General features: G+C 40.0%; 2 protein-coding genes and 1 long non-coding RNA gene across 10 annotated transcripts in view; 2 read left to right on the forward strand and 1 right to left on the reverse strand.

Annotated features, from left to right (window-relative positions):
• pole4 (polymerase (DNA-directed), epsilon 4, accessory subunit) overlaps positions 1–16,856 on the forward strand; it is a 28,272-nt gene extending 11,416 nt beyond the window's left edge. For 4 of the 6 annotated variants that reach the window (XM_073068598.1, XM_073068600.1, XM_073068601.1 and 1 more), the window contains 3 exons: positions 12,529–12,760; positions 14,105–14,189; positions 14,343–16,661. In XM_073068598.1, the coding sequence (XP_072924699.1) occupies positions 12,529–12,760; positions 14,105–14,189; positions 14,343–14,401 (376 nt within the window). In that variant the 3' untranslated portion in view covers positions 14,402–16,661. The other 2 variants (XM_073068599.1, XM_073068603.1) reach the window with 2 other exon arrangements.
• LOC140739919 (serine/threonine-protein kinase NIM1-like) lies at positions 461–11,102 on the reverse strand. Of its 3 annotated transcripts, none has more exons than XM_073068595.1 (4): positions 10,931–11,102; positions 7,677–7,936; positions 3,997–4,265; positions 461–2,494 (listed from the first exon to the last, which is right to left on the reverse strand). In XM_073068595.1, the coding sequence occupies exons 2-4, from the start codon at positions 7,873–7,875 to the stop codon at positions 1,745–1,747; spliced, it is 1,218 nt and encodes a 405-aa protein (XP_072924696.1). In that variant the 5' UTR covers positions 7,876–7,936; positions 10,931–11,102; the 3' UTR covers positions 461–1,744. The 3 variants fall into 3 exon arrangements, with proteins under 3 accessions (XP_072924696.1, XP_072924697.1, XP_072924695.1); XM_073068596.1 differs by having other exon boundaries at positions 10,922–11,102; XM_073068594.1 differs by lacking the exon at positions 10,931–11,102 and having other exon boundaries at positions 7,677–8,368.
• LOC140739923 (uncharacterized) lies at positions 4,751–6,750 on the forward strand. Its single transcript, XR_012101771.1, has 2 exons — positions 4,751–5,041; positions 5,681–6,750. It is a non-coding gene; the product is annotated as an uncharacterized lncRNA (long non-coding RNA).
• Positions 16,857–18,610: the final 1,754 nt, after the last annotated feature.

Genomic DNA, 18,610 nt, shown 5'->3' on the forward strand with positions numbered 1-18,610 from the left:
ATGTATTATCAAAGTACATATATGTCACTATATACAACCCTGAGATTCACGAGTCCATAGGTTGTGAGAACAGTTCAGTGATGGGGCAGGTGAAGTTATCCCCTCTCGTTCGACAGCCTGATGATTGAGGGGCATAACTGTTCCTGAACCTGGTGGTGTGCATCCTGAGGCTCCTGTACCTCCTTCCTGATGGCAGCAGTGAGAAGAGAGCATGACCCTTTGTGGTGGGGCTCCCCGATGATGGATACTGCTTTCCTGCGACAACTCTGTGTAGATATGCCCTTGTACCCAGTTGTGTTTCATATAACCATATTTTTCTATCTAATTATCCATGAAGAATAAAAATATGCTTGCTTTAAGAAAAATATGCTAGAGCTAATGGGAAAATAACCATGCTTAGTCACATTTTAACTTGTAATTGAAACTTATTTATTCAATAATATATATATTCAGTCAAATCTTTAAACATATACAGGAATTTGTACTGAACATGAATCCTAATGAGAAAAACAAAACATTTACTTGATCTCCCAGAGATTTATTAAGTACAATGCCTGCTCAGGCCACTGCTGAAATTTCAGAATTCCTGGGCTTCTAAGTATGTGAAACTGAGAGAGGTTTCTTTATGTTCACTGCCTCATTTGCCACTTTATCATTGGCTTTAGCAAAAGTTAAAGGTTCAAAATAAATTAATTATCAAAGTGCATATATGTCACCATATACAACCCTGGGATTCGTTTTCTGGTAGGCATACTCAGTAAATACAGGAAACTTGATAGAATCAATGAAAGACCGCACCCAACACTCAATGAAAGACAAACAACCAATGTGCAAAAGATGACAAAACATGCAATACAAAAGAAAAGAAAGGAGATAATAATAAAAAATAAATAAGCAATAAAAATCGAGAACATGTTATGAAAAGTCCTGAAAGTGAGTCCATAGGTTGTGGGAATAGTTCAGTGAAGGGTGAGTGAAGTTATCCCCACTGGTTCAAGAGCTTGATGACTGAAGGGTAATAGCTGTTCAGGAACCTGGTGTCCTGAACCTTCTTGCTGATGGCAGCAGTAAGAGAAGAGCATGACCTGGGTGGTGGAGATTTTTGAAGATGGACACTGCCTTCCTGTGTCAACGCTCCATGTAGATGTGCTCAATGGTGGGGAGGACTCTACCTGTCGTGGACTGGGCCATATCCACTACTTTTTGAGGATATTCCATTCAAGGACATTGGTGTTACCATACCAATCTGTGATGCAACCAGTCAATATACTCTCCACTGCACATCTATAGAAATTTGTCAAAGTTTTAGATGTCATGCCGGATCTTTGCAAACTTCTACGGAAGTAAAGGCACTGTCGTGCTTTCTTCATAATTACAGTTATGTGCTGGGCCCAGGACAGGTCCTCTGAAATGATAACACTGAAGAATTTCAAGTTGCTAACTCTCTCCACCTCTCATCCCCTGCATGGACCTCCGGTTTCCTCCTCCTGAAGTCAATACCCTTGGTCTTGCTGATGTTGAGTGAAAGATTGTTGTTGTGGCATCACTCAACCAGATTTTCAATCTCCCACCATATGCTGATTTGTCACTACCTTTGATTCGGCAACGACAGTGGTGTCGTCAACAAACTTAAATATGGCACTGGAGCTGTGCTTAGCCTCACAGTCATAAGTGTAAAGCGAGTAAAGTAGGGGGCCAAACATACAGCCCTGCTAGTGCTACAGTTTTGATATATTTACATGATTTATAGAAGCAAACACATTTTTGAGTTCTTTACACGTGCTCTGAAATTCCGGCATTTTTGTTGATTTGGCCTATTGGCACTCGAGAAGTTACTTATCATGGCACAGCCTCCTGGGTTATATCGTTTTTGGGTCCGGTGTAGAATAATGCGATAAGTCCCACTAATAGGATTGTGGGATTCCAAATCAAGGTTATTGTAGATATGTTCCTCTGTGATCCCCAAGTCACTTAATGTTTTCTTCACTTCCTTTTCCTCTTCACTTAGGGGCAGATGACCAGCTAAGTGATCTGGACTCAAGTGAAATGGTTGGTATGGTTCTGGAACTTGCATCTCTCTCAGCCATTGACTGTCCAGGATATTAGCTATGGTGTAGCGGTTTGTCGGAATGGGTTGCAGAATTCCATGGATTAGTTTCTTGCAGGGATCTGATACATAAGGTGGAATTGCATATGATCCCAATAAAATGCATTTTTTAAGCTTCTTGACAGTGTCTGCACGGAAGGGCAATGTCGCTGTCACCATGAAATATAATAGGATGCCTAAAGCCCAGATATCCACATGGATTCCGAAGTAACCTGTCTCTCTAAACAGCTCTGGGGCCGCATATGGAGGAGAACCACAACTCATATTTAAGGGTTCATTCACAGGACGCAGGATGCTGAATCCAAAATCACCCACCTTCATGTGGTTTGTGGCTGAATAAAATACATTTTCTGCTTTGAGATCCCGATGCACCACGTTGTTCTCATGCTGTTAAAGCAAATGGAAAAACAAGTTGGAAAAATATGAAGCAGTCAAGAAATGATGGAAGAAGTGGGGAATTAATAAACTGTTGAGTGAAAAACATGAACTGGGAACATGAAGACAACTAATGTTATGGCCACCACCAACAGCAGATCCATTACTCAGGTACAAAGATGAAATTTCCCCAAAATATGATCAGAATCATAGTAACACATACAAACTGCTGAAGGAACTCAGCAGGTCAGACTGTATCTAAGGAAAGGAAAAAACGGTCACTCTTTCAGGCTGAGAACTGATGAGTTCTGGTAATAGTTGGCAAGTCACAGAAGTCGTGTAATAAGGAGAGTGCACATAAATCAGTTAAGGTCAAGAAAATGGTGCTCTATTCTCTAGAACAAGGAATGTTGAAGGATAGACAAATACTGTCTTTAAAATTATGAAAGTTTTTCATAGAAATACTTAATCTGTTGGAGATCATCAAACCTAGAGGCATTAATGTAAGAAAGTCACTACTAAATCCAATAAGGAATTCAGAAAAAATATTTTTACACAAAATTTTTAGAATGTAGAACTTGCCAACAAAAGGAGTAGATGAGGGATCATTCTGGACACCTTGAATAAGATGCAAGATATACTTCTAAGGAGCAAGGAATAAAAGGCTGTTTGGGATACGTGAAGGGGGAATAAATGGCCTTGTATGGACCAAAAGTATCAGCATTGACTTCTCTCCATCTCCATTTTTCTGTCGTTCTTCCTACAAATGCTCCCAACCTGCTGAGTATTTCATAAACTCTAGAAATTCTGCAGATGCTGGAAATCCAAAGCAACACGCACAAAATGCTGGAGGAACTCAGCAAGTCAGGCAGCATCTATGGAAATGAATAAACAGTCAATGTTTTAGGTCGACTGAGACCCTTCTTCAGGACTGGAAAGGAAGGGGGAAGATGCTAAAATTAAAAGATGGGGGAGGGGAAGAGGGATAGCTAGAATGTGATAGGTGCTTTTGTATCAGCATAGATCTGTTGTGACAGTATCTTTATTTGCTGTTAATCTGGAAATAACTGAAAGTACCTGGAAATGCATTAAAACTGCAGGGTTATTCCATTGTGGACAAATTATCTCAATCTCTGGATTACAAATCTCTAATTGTGGGTTAGGAGGTCTGAAAAGGTGATTAGGTTGAAAAAAAAGGGAACTTAATCAAATCTTTCAAAAAACACAGAAAACACACCCTGACAATAATGTACAGCTTCAATTTGTATGAGATAAGGAACTTATTGAAATGGCATGTCCTAAAACAACATAAGTGGGAGAATATGTCAATCAATTTAAAATACAAAAACATTTTTTTTGTGCCAGGTGTAAGTAACATCATAGCAATTGTTAGGTTATATGGACAACCTACCTAAGTGATGATCACTCCAGTTCACTGGTGGTAGAAGTACAAATTTAAAGGTGACCCTAACACAATACAATCTTTATTAGCTAAGACTCTACTTCTCACTTACCATATGTTTGACAGCCGACACAATCTGAATAAATATGAATTTACTCTCATGCTCCGAGAGCCGACCCTGTGTGCAGATCTTGGTGAACAGATCCCCTCCTTCTGCGTACTCCAAGACCAAATAGAGCCGAGTTTGTGTCTCCAGCACCTCATATAACCGGATGATATTTGGATGATGAAGTTGCTCCATACACAGAACTTCATTTATGAACAGATCCTGTCTCTTGTGTGTTAGATGCTTTTTATCCATTATTTTAATTGCTACCCTTTCTACAAATAGGAAAATAAGAAAATATATATAATTACTTTTTCTCATTAATGAACAATATACTAGATATCACGAGGAAGTCTACAGATGCTGGAAATTCAAACAACAACACACACAAAATGCTGGTAGAACACAGCAGGCTAGGCAGCATCTATAGGGAGAAGCGCTGTTGACGTTTTGGGCCGAGACCCTTCGTCAGGACTAACCGAAAGGAAAGATAGTAAGAGATTTGAAAGTAGTGGGGGGAGGGGGAATTGCGAAATGATAGGAGAAGACCGGAGGGGGTGGGATGAAGCTAAGAGCTGGAAAGGTGATTGGCGAAAGTGATACAGAGCTGGAGAAGGGAAAGGATCATGGGACGGGAGGCCTCAGGAGAAAGAAAGGGGGAGGGGGGAGCACCAGAGGGAGATGGAGAACAGGCAAACAACTAAATATGTCAGGGATGGGGTAAGAAGGGGAGGAGGGGCATTAACGGAAGTTAGAGAAGTCAATGTTCATGCCATCAGGTTGCAGGCTACCCAGCCGGTATATAAGGTGTTCTTCCTCCAACCTGAGTTTGGATTCAACTTGACAATAGAGGAGGCCATGGATAGACATATCAGAATTGGAATGGGACGTGGAATTGAAATGTGTGGCCACTGGGAGATCCTGCTTTTTCTGGCGGACCGAGCGTAGGTGTTCAACGAAACGGTCTCCCAGTCTGCGTTGGGTCTCGCCAATATATAAGAGGCCGCACCAGGAGCACCGGATGCAGTATACCACACCAGCCAACTCACAGGTGAAGTGTCGCCTCACCTGGAAGGACTGTCTGGGGCCCTGAATGGTGGTGAGGGAGGAAGTGTAAGGGCAGGTGTAGCACTTGTTCTGTTTACAAGGATAAGTGCCAGGAGGGAGATCAGTGGGAAGGGATGGGGGGGACGAGTGGACAAGGGAGTTGCGCAGGGAGCGATCCCTGCGAAAAGCAGAAGGGGGGGAGGGAAAAATGTGTTTGGTAGTGGGATCCCGTTGGAGGTGGCGGAAATTACGGAGAATTATATGTTGGACCTGGAGGCTGGTGGGGTGGTAGGTAAGGACAAGGGGAACCCTATCCCGAGTGGGGTGGCGGGTGGATGGGGTGAGGGCAGATGTGCGGGAAATGGGAGAGATGCGTTTGAGAGCAGAGTTGATGGTGGACGAAGGGAAGCCCCTTTGTTTAAAAAAGGAAGACATCTCCTTCGTCCTGGAATGAAAAGCCTCATCCTGAGAGCAGATGCGGCGGAGACGGAGGAATTGTGAGAAGGGGATAGCCTTTTTTACTAGATATGATTTTTACTAATATACTAGATATGATTTCTTAATGTTTAGAATGGAGTCAATGAAGCCGTAGATGATTAAATATCCAAAATTGTGTGTGTGTATTTTGTTTTTTGTTATTTAGGTTTGGCAAAAATTGGAGAAAATGCTTGGGCAGGGGATCTGAAGACTGGAAGCATCAGCAGGGAGGATAGAGTGAGGCCAAATATAAAGGTTGAAAAGTTGAAGAAGAAAACCACCATATTGGTTTCCTCTGTGTATCATGGTTTCCTCCTGCAGTCTAAAGTCATACCAGTTAGTAGGTTAATTAGTCATTGTACATGGTCCTGTGATTAGGCTTGCGTTAATAGGTGGGTTACTGGATGGTGCAGCTCCTTGGCCGGAAGGGCCTGTTCCACACTGTATCTCTAAATAAAATTTTAAAAATAAAAAGAGAGATGCCTTAGAAACTCAGTTAACAAGTCTAGAAAGGTTGAACACTTTAATACTGAAATATGCCTCAATCCCAAATTAAAGTCTCCTTGAGTGATCACAACTCATATCTTTTGCTTGTCTGTTGTATGTGGTAAAATTTTGCACAAGTGAAATCAATTGGATGCTGTATTGCAAAAAAAATTACAGTATTGTGTGTATTCACTGTTTTCATCAACCGAGTTATCTTGTGTTTCACATTATCAATGTTGGACTCTATAACAGGATTTCTAGATTACTGCATGTTAATTTATACCAGAAACATAAATGACCTGGGAGACAGAAAAGTTTTAATTTGTGATTCTTCATTTATCTGTCATCTAAAATAATGAATATTTTGTTTGTTACATTGATACACAGATTCCTGTAAGTTAAATAATTTAGTACTGATATATCATCTTGTTGACTTTTTTATGCACTTCCCTTGAATCCCACTCAAGTTTGATTATTTGATTAGTTTAACAAGCTTGCATACAGGAAAAAATGCTTGGCAGTTTGATATCATCTTGCACTAAGTTATTCCTCTAATTGCTAAGAAAAATTAATTTACATCTTTAATTTAAAATTTATGATTTTTAATTTTGGTGAATGAAAGTGTTCATTGTCCCAAAGTGACACTTCCAAGCAGAATCTATAAGATAAATGAGCAAAAATTAAATTAAAAACTAAACATGCTCAACCTGTAATTAACCAATTACATTATTAAATACCAACATGCCAGTCTCAATGAGTAAACCTTGGTAATGATAATTTCTTGGATTTTTTACCCATATTAATTTATAATGTTTGAAACCATTTAACATCCTCAAGGGTAATTGTAACAAAACCAGGTTTCCTGTAGTTTTACAGTATCTAATCCCAAGATTTTGTTTTCAGATACATTAAATGTTGTTTTATTCCCTAATGGCTAGTTTCAAATATAACATCTGTTGTGATGGTAGGCAAATTGGAGTGGATCCAAGTACAAGCAGAACTTGATATGTTTCTCAAAATACGTATGTGCTGCTGGACAATAGTCATTAAGTCAGGTTAACATGTTCTTCTCAGGCTCCAGTATAACTAAAGCAGCTGAGTGCAAAGTTTAACGGGAGTGTATAAGATGATGAGAGGCATTGATCATCTGGATAGTCAGAGGCTTTTTCCCAGGGCTGAAATGGCTAGCATGACAGGGCACAGTTTCAAGGTGCTGGTGAGTACGTACAGAGGAGATGTCAGGGGTAAGTTTTTACACAGAGAGTGGTGAGTGCGTGGAATAGGCTGCTGGTGACGGTGGTGGAGGCTGATACGATAGGGTCTTTTAAGAGACTCCTGGACAAGTACATCTAGCTCAGAAAAACAGAAGGTTATGGGTAATCCTAGGTAATCTCTAAGATAAGGACATGTTTGGCACAGCTTTGTGGGCCGAAGGGCCTGTATTGTGCTGTAGGTTTTTTATGTTTCTAATATCACTACTACATCATTATCTAAAATCAAAATCATAGTCTAGTCAGCAGAATGGTGTTCTTATTTCAGTATAATTGTTCCCAATGTCTTGCATTGATGACTGCTGCAACTGTAGACAACCTGCTTACATTACGTCAAGTAAAATATTCACAATATGAACCTGACTTCTTAAATACTCTGGATGGAATTTGGTACTTCAGACATACCTTTTGTCAAGCAATGTATTCCAAGCTTCACCTTTGAGAAGTTTCCAATGCCAATCTGTCCACGGAGCTGGTAAAATCCAACTCTCTTTCCAAGTATCAGTTCATTTTTCACTTTTTCATTGTTCCTCATATCATAAATGACTTTTTCAAAGGGTGTGAATACAGTGTTTTCCCTCTTGCTCAACTCATCCTTGTCCATTTTGCGTTGTATCTGTCGTTTAATCCCTTGAATTGGGCTGGAGTATTTATGCAGTCCTTCACTGTGAATAGAAAGTGCCACAGCCATCATTGAGGCTCGCAGCTTATATCTCCTAAACCATTTCCTTATAAACAATTCCTAATTAGAGCTCACAAGGAGGAACTTCTGCTTGAAGGATGAAACCCTTTATTAGAAAAGCTGCTCCAAATATGATCTTAGTTCAATTTAGCCTTATTCCGTAATAGTCTCAGTCTTCTCGGAGTCACTTCCCAGCCTGTGATGCAAGTTTACGCTCTTTGCTTTCTGTGATTCAAAAAAACCCAAAACCTGAAGTTTCAGAAGATGTCCAATGACAATAAGACTGATATGGTACTTTCTAATAATAATCAGATCAAATAGCTTTCAACTAAGTTTTTATTCATTGACTGCAGAGTCACTGGATGATGGGAGCACCTTCCTCAGTTTCTAGATGAAGGCCGAAGATACTTTGAGATAACTCTGTGGGGAAAGATAAATTTAATTTCAGTAATGTTCAGTAAGCAGATTTGTGCAGAGTGCTTTAGTTGATATGGTATTGGGGATTGAGTATAAGAGTCTGATAGCAGCTGGATAGAAGCTGTCCTTGAGTCTGGTGATATACAATATGCTTTTTTCTATCTTCTACCTGATCAGAGAGGAAAGAAGAGAGAGTGTCTGGGGTGGGTGGCGTTTTTGATTACACTGGTTGCTTTACTGAGGCAGCGAGAAGTATACAGCAGATATGAAAGGAGTCATGAAAATCTAACTTGCTGTTTATAAATATCAAGTGATCAGGTGCAGCTAAAATTATTTCACATATTGTCTGTTTATGTATTACTTAGTGGCAAACTATTTACCACAATTGCCACTGCAAAGTTCAGTTGTGTCCAGGCCCAAAGCCTTGGGCATCATTAACCAGCATTGAAATTTATTCTGCTTGGCAGCTAAGCTGGATCTGGTAGATTAGCTGGCAATCATAAACCCCACAGGGGCCTGGGAACAGGTTAGCAATCAGGTAAGAGTGGGATTGGAGTAGCAGTCGATATCAGAACCTTGATCAGGAGATGTAGGACATCATTGGATTGGAGCCAGGGGAGAATGGAAGGTTATGTGGAAAATAGTGGAGCTGGGGTGAGGTTGGGGACAAGAAGAAATTGTAATGTTGAGGATGATTGGTTGGCGTGAACTTTTGGGACGAGTCAAATGGGTCATGAGGAGCGTTGGGAGTAACTTATAAGGCACCCAAGCAGTTCTACTTTTTGAGTAGGTTTGGTATGTCAGCAAATTTCTATAGCTGTACCATGGGGAGCATTCCGACTGGGTGCATCACATCCTGGAACGGAGACACCAATGCACAGGATTTCAGGAGGCTGCTAAGGGTTGTAGACTCAGCCAGCTCAATCATTGGCACAACTTCCCCCACCACTGGGGACATGTTCAAGAGGCAACTCCTCAAGAAGGTAGCTTCCATCACCAAGAATCCTCACCATCCGGACATGCCCTGTTGTTACCATCAGAAGGAGGTATAGCTCTCAACAATTTAGGTACAGCTTCCTTCCCCCCCCCCCCCCCGACCATCAGATTCCTGAAAGATCCAAGAACCCATGAATACTATCTCATTTTCCTTTTCTAGTGTTATTTATTTATTTTTGTAATTTATAATAATTTTTATATCTCTGGACTGTACTACTGTTGGAAAACAACAAACTTTGCGTATTATGAATCAGTGATCATAAATGATTCAGATTCTCTTGTCGAAGTCCCAGTACTGCATTACTCATACAAGGTTATCTGGGAGTACCAAACAATAGGGAATAAATTTTGCCCTTGCCTGCATCTGAAAAAAGAATTCCTTCCACAACGGGGCGGCATGGTAACGCAGTGATTAGCACAATGCTTTACAGTATAGGCAACTCAGGCTGCCTGTGAGGAGTTTGTATGTTTTCCCTGTGACCGTGTGGATTTTCTCCCACAGTGCAAAGACGCATCAGTTGGTAGGTTAATTGGTTGTTGTAAATTGTCTGCTGATTAAATCAGGGTTTGCTGGGCAGTGCAGCTCAAAGGGCCGATTCCATGCTGTATCTCAATCAATCCCCAAAAGCAGCATTGCAGAAGAAATTCTGATTTGATGCATGTCTGATAGGTCCTTAGACACAACAAATTTGCAAGTGTCTTTTCAGCAAGTGTACAAGTAGTTATTCATCCTCAGTCAGGTTTAAATCCAGTTGCCTACAACTAAATTATACTGAGCTATCAATCTAACTTTGAAATATCTGAATATTAGGTACATATCAGGTTGAAGGAGCAAAACAGAGGAGTTAAAGGATCTGTCCAGGAGAGTTTTGGATGAGCTAAAGTTTAAGGGGATGGAGGTTGAGAAACCAGCAAGGAGAGCACTGAAGTAGCTAACTGGAGGTAACAAAAGCATTTTACAGCAAGCTGGATTTGACAGGAGTGGAAAAGTACAATATTATGGCTTACAGAGTTGCAAATTATCTCATAAAAACTAATAACCATACACACCTCATGTAAAAATGAACATAGATGCAATTAAATAAATTAGAAAGCTACTGACATGTCATATGACCAGCATCAATAACAATCAGGCCTAATGGTGCAGGCCAGCAGAGCAGAATATCTGCTAATAGAAGGTCATCTGAGGAAATCGCCTTTTGTTCTGTATCCTTCCACTATTTTTGGGACTACTGTGTTTCCCATATCTGAGAGTGCTCAGGAGAGGTTGCAAGTGTTCTTTCATTGATTGAACCTCAAAATAACCAGAGCCAGACTAAGCTGAACTTGGACCAAGGCAGTAGCATAGAACAGAATTAAAAGTAAACAATCAGTGGGAGCAGCGTTAAGGTCATGGTAATTAGCACTGACAAAGAAGGTCTTTGTATCATTAACTGTCAATTTGATACTCAGGTAATCTTACCATGACCTCTATTAATGTAAATATTTGCAACTTTAAATCTAAATTAATAACTAACTAGTGATACATTGCAGATTTGCAGGTTTAGTTACCTACTTAACTGACCATGATTTTCATCGGCTCCATCGGCTGTAGCATATGTTAATCGGTTTGTTTTGTTCTTTTTTACAAGGTGTCCACATCTATTGTTTCAGTATCCTCTGACTCCCTTTGTTCTTGTGTCGATTACTCATAGCAAGGTCCACAAATGGCTTCAGTCACTGGCAGATCCTGTGAAGGACTGCTAGCAGTGAAACTGAAGAGGGTTAATCTTATCCACACACCGATAGTCATCAGAAGGAGGATTAATGGAGTTACTTTTCCTTTTTTTATCTGACCTGTTTGCTGTTAACCGGATTAAGAATTATTGCCTGACCTAAGATGACAACGCTGCCATTTATTAATTATTTATTTGTCAGAATTGATTCCTTTACCAACATGTAGCCAAGGACTTTAAATTGTTTGTTACTGGAAATGCCCAGCACCTCTCAGTTTAGGATTGTGTACCAGAGCCTCATTTCTCAAAAATAGCAACAATCTACATTCTATTGCATGAGGAACCTTTAAAAATATCCAAGGGGATTCACCATGAATGTTATAAAAATTATGCTAAGGGAAATATGAAGTAGAATCATTTGGTGTGTATTGAATTGAACTGACCTTATTTCTTACATCCTTCACATACACAAGGAGTAAAAATATTTACGTTACATCTCTGTCTAAATGTGCAATTTATAGTAATTTGTAATAAATAGTATGTACAACAGGATAGTCAGTATAGCATAGAAATACAATTGTATCTGCGCGAATTAATCAGTCTGATGGCCTGGTGGAAGAACCTGTCCTGGAGCTTGTTGGTCCTGGCTTTTATGCTGCGGTACCGTTTCCTGGATGGTAGCAGCTGGAGCAGTTTGTGGTTGGGGTGACTCGGGTTCCCAATGATCCTTTGGGCCCTTTTTACACACCTGACTCTGTAATATAGTGAGAAGTTCACATCTACAGATGTACTGGTCTGTCTGAACCACTGTCTGCAGAGTCCTGCAACTGAGGGCAGTACAGTTCCCATACCAGGCAGTGACGCAGCCAGTCAGGATGCTCTCAATTGTGCCCCTGTAGAAAGTCCTTAGGATTGGGGGACTCATGCCAAACTTCTTCAAAAAATGGAGTAGAATGTTAAGAAGGAAAATTCACTGCCTGCTACTCAAAGCTACCAATGAAAGGTGAATAAAATTCGGGTCTTTAATGCAAGGGGATTTTAAGTTATATAGGCTCTTGTGAGTTAACACTTATTTTCTGAAATTTTGAGCAGCTTACCTTAAAAAGGGATCTATTTGCTATGGAGGGAAAGTGAGTGAAAATTTGCTTGACGGGTTTGTTATTTGAGAAGGGATTAGGCAAACTGAGCCTCTATTCTCGTGAATTTAGAAGATTAAAAAGTGATCTCTTTAAAACAAAATACTTTGACGGCTCAATAGGGTAAACATATAATGCAATGTTAGTTCTGTTCTGCTTCAAGGAAATGTCTGAGGAGAACTAATCTGATTGGATAAAGGCTTTTGTTATTTTATGTGATTGGCTAAGAGGCAGTGTTTCTGATTGGTGAAAAGCAGGACGACCGACAGAATGGTGCTCTCTGATTGGATTCTCTTGGTTCTTTCCCAAAGGCGGGAAGGGCCGGCGATGGAGGATTTGGAGAGCGCGGTGGCGGACGAGCGTGATCAGGAGAACCGGCAAAGCGTGCAGCTCGACGCCGAGGCTGAGGCGGAGCGGCCGAACTCGGGCGCACAACAGAAACTGCTCCGCCTGCCGCTGAGCCGTATCAAGGGGCTGATAAAAGCGGATCCCGAGGTGACGCTGGCGAGTCAGGAGGCCGTATTCGCCATCGGCAAGGCCACGGTGAGTAATCCTGCTGGGTTTCGGGCATTGCCTCCAGCCTGGAAACACCTGCCTTGGTGTCCCCTGATCGGGGCTTGGACACCCTCGATTCTGCTCCTGCTTTGGCAGCCGAGGTCCGTCCCACTGGCGCCCTGGACCAGTCTCCTCAAGGTCTCTGGTCTATAGCACACTAAAATTTCCTTTGGAAATATAATCAACGACATCAGAGCAATGGAGGTTAGAAAACGGGGGGACAGTCAGGGGATCCAGGCCGCTTCTAATTCATGATGTTGAAACTATAGTTAAGTGAGTGGTAATGTTACTTAAACAATTACTCATCCTTCTACTTTTGGATGTTAATGTTATTTAGGAGAGTAGCTGCTGTTACCACTTTTTCTACTGGGGTAGGTGTACTTCAGCTGTGGGATTGCCGTTTGTATTCTTTTTGTTGTTAGTTGTATCGGAAAGTAGAGTTCACCCTGTTGTCAGTTTCTTCAGCCAGAGTGGATGTGTGTAATGGTTGGCCAACACGGTGAGTGTGCGTGTGCTACAGGGTGGGTTATCCGATTTAGCCAGCGTTTGTAGAAGAAGCGATGACTTTTGGCTCTTTGTCTTACATATTAATTTCTGATCACGATCCTGCAGACTATTCATTTCCAGTAATCATTCATGAAGTACTTTTGTCAAGCATTGTAAGCTTTTGTCCCACCATGGTTGGCAAATTTTTCAAAATGTTAGCTTGCTACAAGGACATTTATTTCATTTGCCATTTTCTTCGGATGCCTTTGTGTCCTCTGGTCCTCGAATGTTACGTTTAACAAACCAACATTCTGGATCCAAAAGCTTATATTTTCAAACAGTTGTCACGTATCTGTCCATATTACAGCTCATCCAACAGGTCTTGCTTTTCCTTTGGAATATTACCTTGGGGCAGATTTTAATTCAGCCTCTGCATGTTAGGATCAACTATTAAATATTGAAAACTTCTAGTTGGTACCTGGCAAATAGCAAATTTATTTATTTTTGAGCTTCCTTTCATTTGCCTTGCTGGGTCAGATCTATTGCATTAAATGACCTGAAACAATCTTCTCATGTTCATATAATTAAGTAATATCTAGTATTAAACAATGACATTGATCAAATACAAGGGAGAGTGGATTAGTGAAGCTTAGGACTTAACAAAACAGCTGAGATGAAGCTTTTCTTAGTGCGCTTAATGGTTCAAAGGTCTTCCCTGGGACTTAACAGGCTACCTAAAGGGAAAAGATAAACGTTTGCTGAGGGAAGAGGTGAGAAGTCTGTACAGGAACTCCTGAACAACTTGTATCCCATGGGTGAAACAACCTGTTTGGTTTCTTCCACCAGGAGCTGTTTGTTGAAGTGATTGCAAAGGATGCATGCACATATGCACTGCAAGCAAAGCGTAAAACTATCCAGCGGAAAGACTTGGGTGAGTCTGACAGTCAGCTGTCATATCATGCTTCTGAATGCCAGTGTACATGACAAACTAGCATTTCAGGTTGTGATATTGCCTTGGTCAGTTTTGCTTTTGATTTAAAATTGTCCTCTTTATTAAAATGTTTTTTTTAAATTTCCCTTTCAGATAATGCAGTAGATGCTGCAGATGAATTCGCATTTTTAGAAGGCAAGTTTGTGTTGTAGCCATTTTTTTTGGTCATACAAGTTTTTGTTATCTAGTTCTGGCACCCTCATAATTCCTGGACTTTGATCCCTCTGTCAGAAATTTGAGAGATGAACTGAGGGTTTTGTCACTTGTTTCAAGTTTGCACAGTCGGAGGAGGCATTGATGCAAGTGACAATATCGCCTTGAGTTTCATCGCTGATGTAAAATGTTTTTGATTTACTGTTTGCAGTGAGCAGAAAGCACTAGTATAACATCCCCATCCTGTTGCTTTTAACCACTTTTCTAATCTTAAAAGTTGACATGATTTCAATTTCAAATAGAATGGTAGTAAATGTCATAGTTTCATAAATGCATATTTTTTAATCTGTGGGTGTGGTATTTAATATATATCTAAATCAGACAGACAGACATACTTTATTGATCCCGAGGGAAATTGTGTTTCGTTACAGCCGCACCAACCAAGAATAGTGAAGAAATATAGCAATATAAAACCATAAATAATTAAATAATAATAAGTTAATCATGCCCAGTGGAAATAAGTCCAGGACCAGCCTATTGGCTCAGGATGTCTGACACTCCTAGGGAGGAGTTGTAAAGTTTGATGGCCACAGGCAGGAATGACTTCCTATGATGCTCAGTGTTACATCTCGGTGGAATGAGTCTCTGGCTGAATGTACTCCTGTGCCTAACCAGTACATTATGGAGTGGATGGGAGTCATTGTCCAAGATGGCATGCAACTTGGACAGCATCCTCTTTTCAGACACCACCATCAGAGAGTCCAGTTCCACCCCCACAACATCACTGGCCTTAACGAATGAGTTTGTTGATTTTGTTGGTGTCTGCTATCCTCAGCCTGCTGCCTCAGCACACAACAGCAAACATGATAGCACTGGCCACCACAGACTCGTAGAACATCCTCAGCATCGTCCGGCAGATGTTAAAGGACCTCAGTCTCCTCAGGAAATAGAGACGGCTCTGACCCTTCTTGTAGACAGCCTCAGTGAAATCCATCACTGAAAAAATGTTAAGTGTTTATTTCTTCAAAGCAGCCTCCAGTTAATCTGCCATTCTCATTACTTTGTTATATTTTGTATAGTATGTCCAAAAGTCTACTGATCCTAATTTGCATTCATCTTGACTTTAATCTACATCCCTTGCCTTAGCCATAAAAAAGAAGCAATATGGTCTCAGCAAGACATCAAATGTATTCTTTTCCTTAGATGCTGCCTGGCCTGCTGAGTTCCTCCAGCATTTTGTGTGTGTTACAATATTCTGTTATTTTGTTTATTAAATCCTTGTTACAGCTTGTTTAAAATATTTTTTAATTGGTTTAACATTTACTGACAATTGAATCACTTTTTTGGTATTTTTTGTTAATCTTTGTATCTGTCCGCAATTTTGACCCTCTTACAATATACCTAATGTCAACATTGCTTATAACATTGGATAGTGTGTACCATTGGAAATAGCTCAGAAAATGTGTAGTTGATGGTTGGGTTGAATTGTTCTCTGATATTGGTGAGAAAATGTTTTCAAATGGATTGCCAAGATGGGAGAACAACTCATCCCAACCAGTCTATATTGTACACAGAAGTGATCCCTATACAGAGGTCTCCAGAACAATGCAACTTTGTTCAGCTCTGTGTTTCAATTACACAAGAAGCACTGTAGCACATTAATTATAACAAAATGTATGAGCTAAGTGCTAATCCAAGGTCCTAGCAGGTGAATGTAAAACACTGCATGATCTTTGAAAAAGTTTTGTGATACCTATTAGTGTACTGTCCTTCCAAGAAACATTTCTATGTCCTGTTTGCTGTTCACGGATTTTCCATATGAAGAACTTTGGAGCATCTGAAGTTGCTGATCTGAAACATTCAATCCAATGGGAGATGCTGCCCTAGCATATGTAGCTTTTTAGTTCAAGATTTCATCGTTGTGTTTTCTTATGATTTCACAGTCTTTGTGAATGGCAGTTTTGTGACTTTCATGTGCTTCTTTCCTTTGGATGGAAGATATAATTGATAGTGAAGCATTAGTGAGAGATTTATTAGTTGTTATAGTGAAGCTAGATCATATGACTTAAAACTGATTAATCCATTTATTGCTCTTTTTACAAAGACAATGGTGCCATTCATCAATATATGTCAAATGTTCATATTTTCCTGTGCCATTATAAAGACAGGGGAGGCAATAGCCTTTGCTACTTGGGTATATATTATTAGAATGTTTGCTGCAAGTTTGTATGTCTCGGGGTGTTTCATGCTCTTATTATTCTTCCAGGAACTTTGGAGTGAAATGGAGACAAGTTTGATGAGGCTAAAATAACTCCATAGAAGGAGAGCTGCCAGCAAATTTGCTCATTATAGATGTATATTTGTATAATTTGTAAAAAGGAAGTTATACTTATTGTATGAGTAAATGTATGATTCCAAGTGTGAGTGTTTTCAGATTAAATAACTTGCATCAAATGAAGTTTCAGTAATTTTTTTCAATATTGCCTTTTAATCTCACAAGCCGGCTGGTGGCGTAGTGGCATCACCGCTGGACTTCGGGGCTGGAGGTCCTGAGTTCAAATCCAGCTGGCTCTCGGTAAGAGCTGGTGATCTCTTTTTAGAAAAACTCACCCGGCAGAAGACAATGGCAAAGCACTGCTGTAACTTGCCTCTTACGCGATTTCCCAGTACGTCAGAATGGCGTGGAAGGAAATCATCCACTAACTGGAAATAATTCCGGATGTGACATACCTTTTTAATCTCAAACCTTTCAGGAAATGTGGCTTATACAGCTTATTATCCCTTTATCCGAATTTTTTCAGATTTTGGAATTTTGAGTGCTGATGAGACGTCACAAATGGAAAATTCCACAAGGTGCTGTGAAGGTTCCCAGGTGATGTGCAGTGTCTGCACAGCACAGACAGTTCTGAAAAATGACCTCACATATATAATGAGCGGGTATTAATGAGAAACAGAAACACTGCATAAAGCTGAAAGTAAAGATCTCGATCGTGTGTTGGAAGATGGATTCAATCGTGTCCGAGTGAGGATATGTTGCTTAATGGTATCCTGATTATGAAACAAGCAAAGGTTTATCAAAACAAACTGAAAATTGTAGGTGATTGTGAACATTCAGCAAGCAGGTTGCAGAAATTTAAGACAAGACACAGCATTAAATTTTTAAAGATTTAAACAAAAATTAAAGCATCTGCTGATCGAGTAATAGAGAAATTCATTGAGTTTGTGAAGATTGTCACTGATGAAAATCTAGCACAGAACAAGTCTACAATGCTGGTTGTTTTTATACCTTACATAAAACCTAAAAAATTAAATTGCAGTGTACTGTAGCCTTTTAATCAAAGCATGACATTGTCGATGGAGACTGAAAGCATGTTGTTGTTCATTGTTCTTCAACAGCTGATTCAGGTATTCTGATGCTGCTGTGCTGTTTTGTTACCCTGAATACATTCTACAGTACATTAATGGTTATGTAATAATTCTTATTAAGTGCGGAACAAGTGTAAAGCAAAGATTGCTTACAGGTAGCACATAAATTCAGTTGGAAATTCGACAATCCTAAGCTATCTCATTATATATTCTGAAATATGAAATCTGAAACATTTTGGCAAGCATTTTAGACAAAGGCATTTTAGACTTGTCTCTGGAAAAGGAATCCTACTGCAATTATACTATCTCCAGGATCAGTGGTTTACATACAACGGAAAACCCCTTTCACAATTTAACCGTCATACTCATCTAGTGCTCCCATCCTTTTACAAACATCTTAATACTTGTACCTTCTAATGTTACAATATGTACTACAACAGTGCTGCGGTGGTTCCTCTGGGCAGTGACTTGGGCTCCATCATCTGCTGCTTTAAATGTAATCTATCACAAGGTCAGAGTGGAAAAGTATAGTTATTTGCGAACAATGTTCTATTCACAGTTCTGTTAACAAGTGAAGTGGTAATGCCTGCATGCATAGAGTCCACTTTGCATTTGGGTATGTGCTGATAAATGTCACAAATATCACAACACAAACGCCAATCAATAACTACATTCAACAAAGGCCTTCAATGCTATCATTCCTGAGTCTTTTACCATCAACCCCCCGGAGATAACCATTGTCCAGAAATGCAACTAGACCTGCCACATATATTTTGTAATTGAGAATAGATTGTAACTAAGTATCCTGTGATGAGCCTCCTGACTTCCTAAGATTTGTACCA

The sequence above is a fragment of the Hemitrygon akajei genome, chromosome 16, assembly GCF_048418815.1.
Source record: "Hemitrygon akajei chromosome 16, sHemAka1.3, whole genome shotgun sequence".
In the NCBI taxonomy this organism is placed as follows: Eukaryota; Metazoa; Chordata; class Chondrichthyes; order Myliobatiformes; family Dasyatidae; genus Hemitrygon; species Hemitrygon akajei.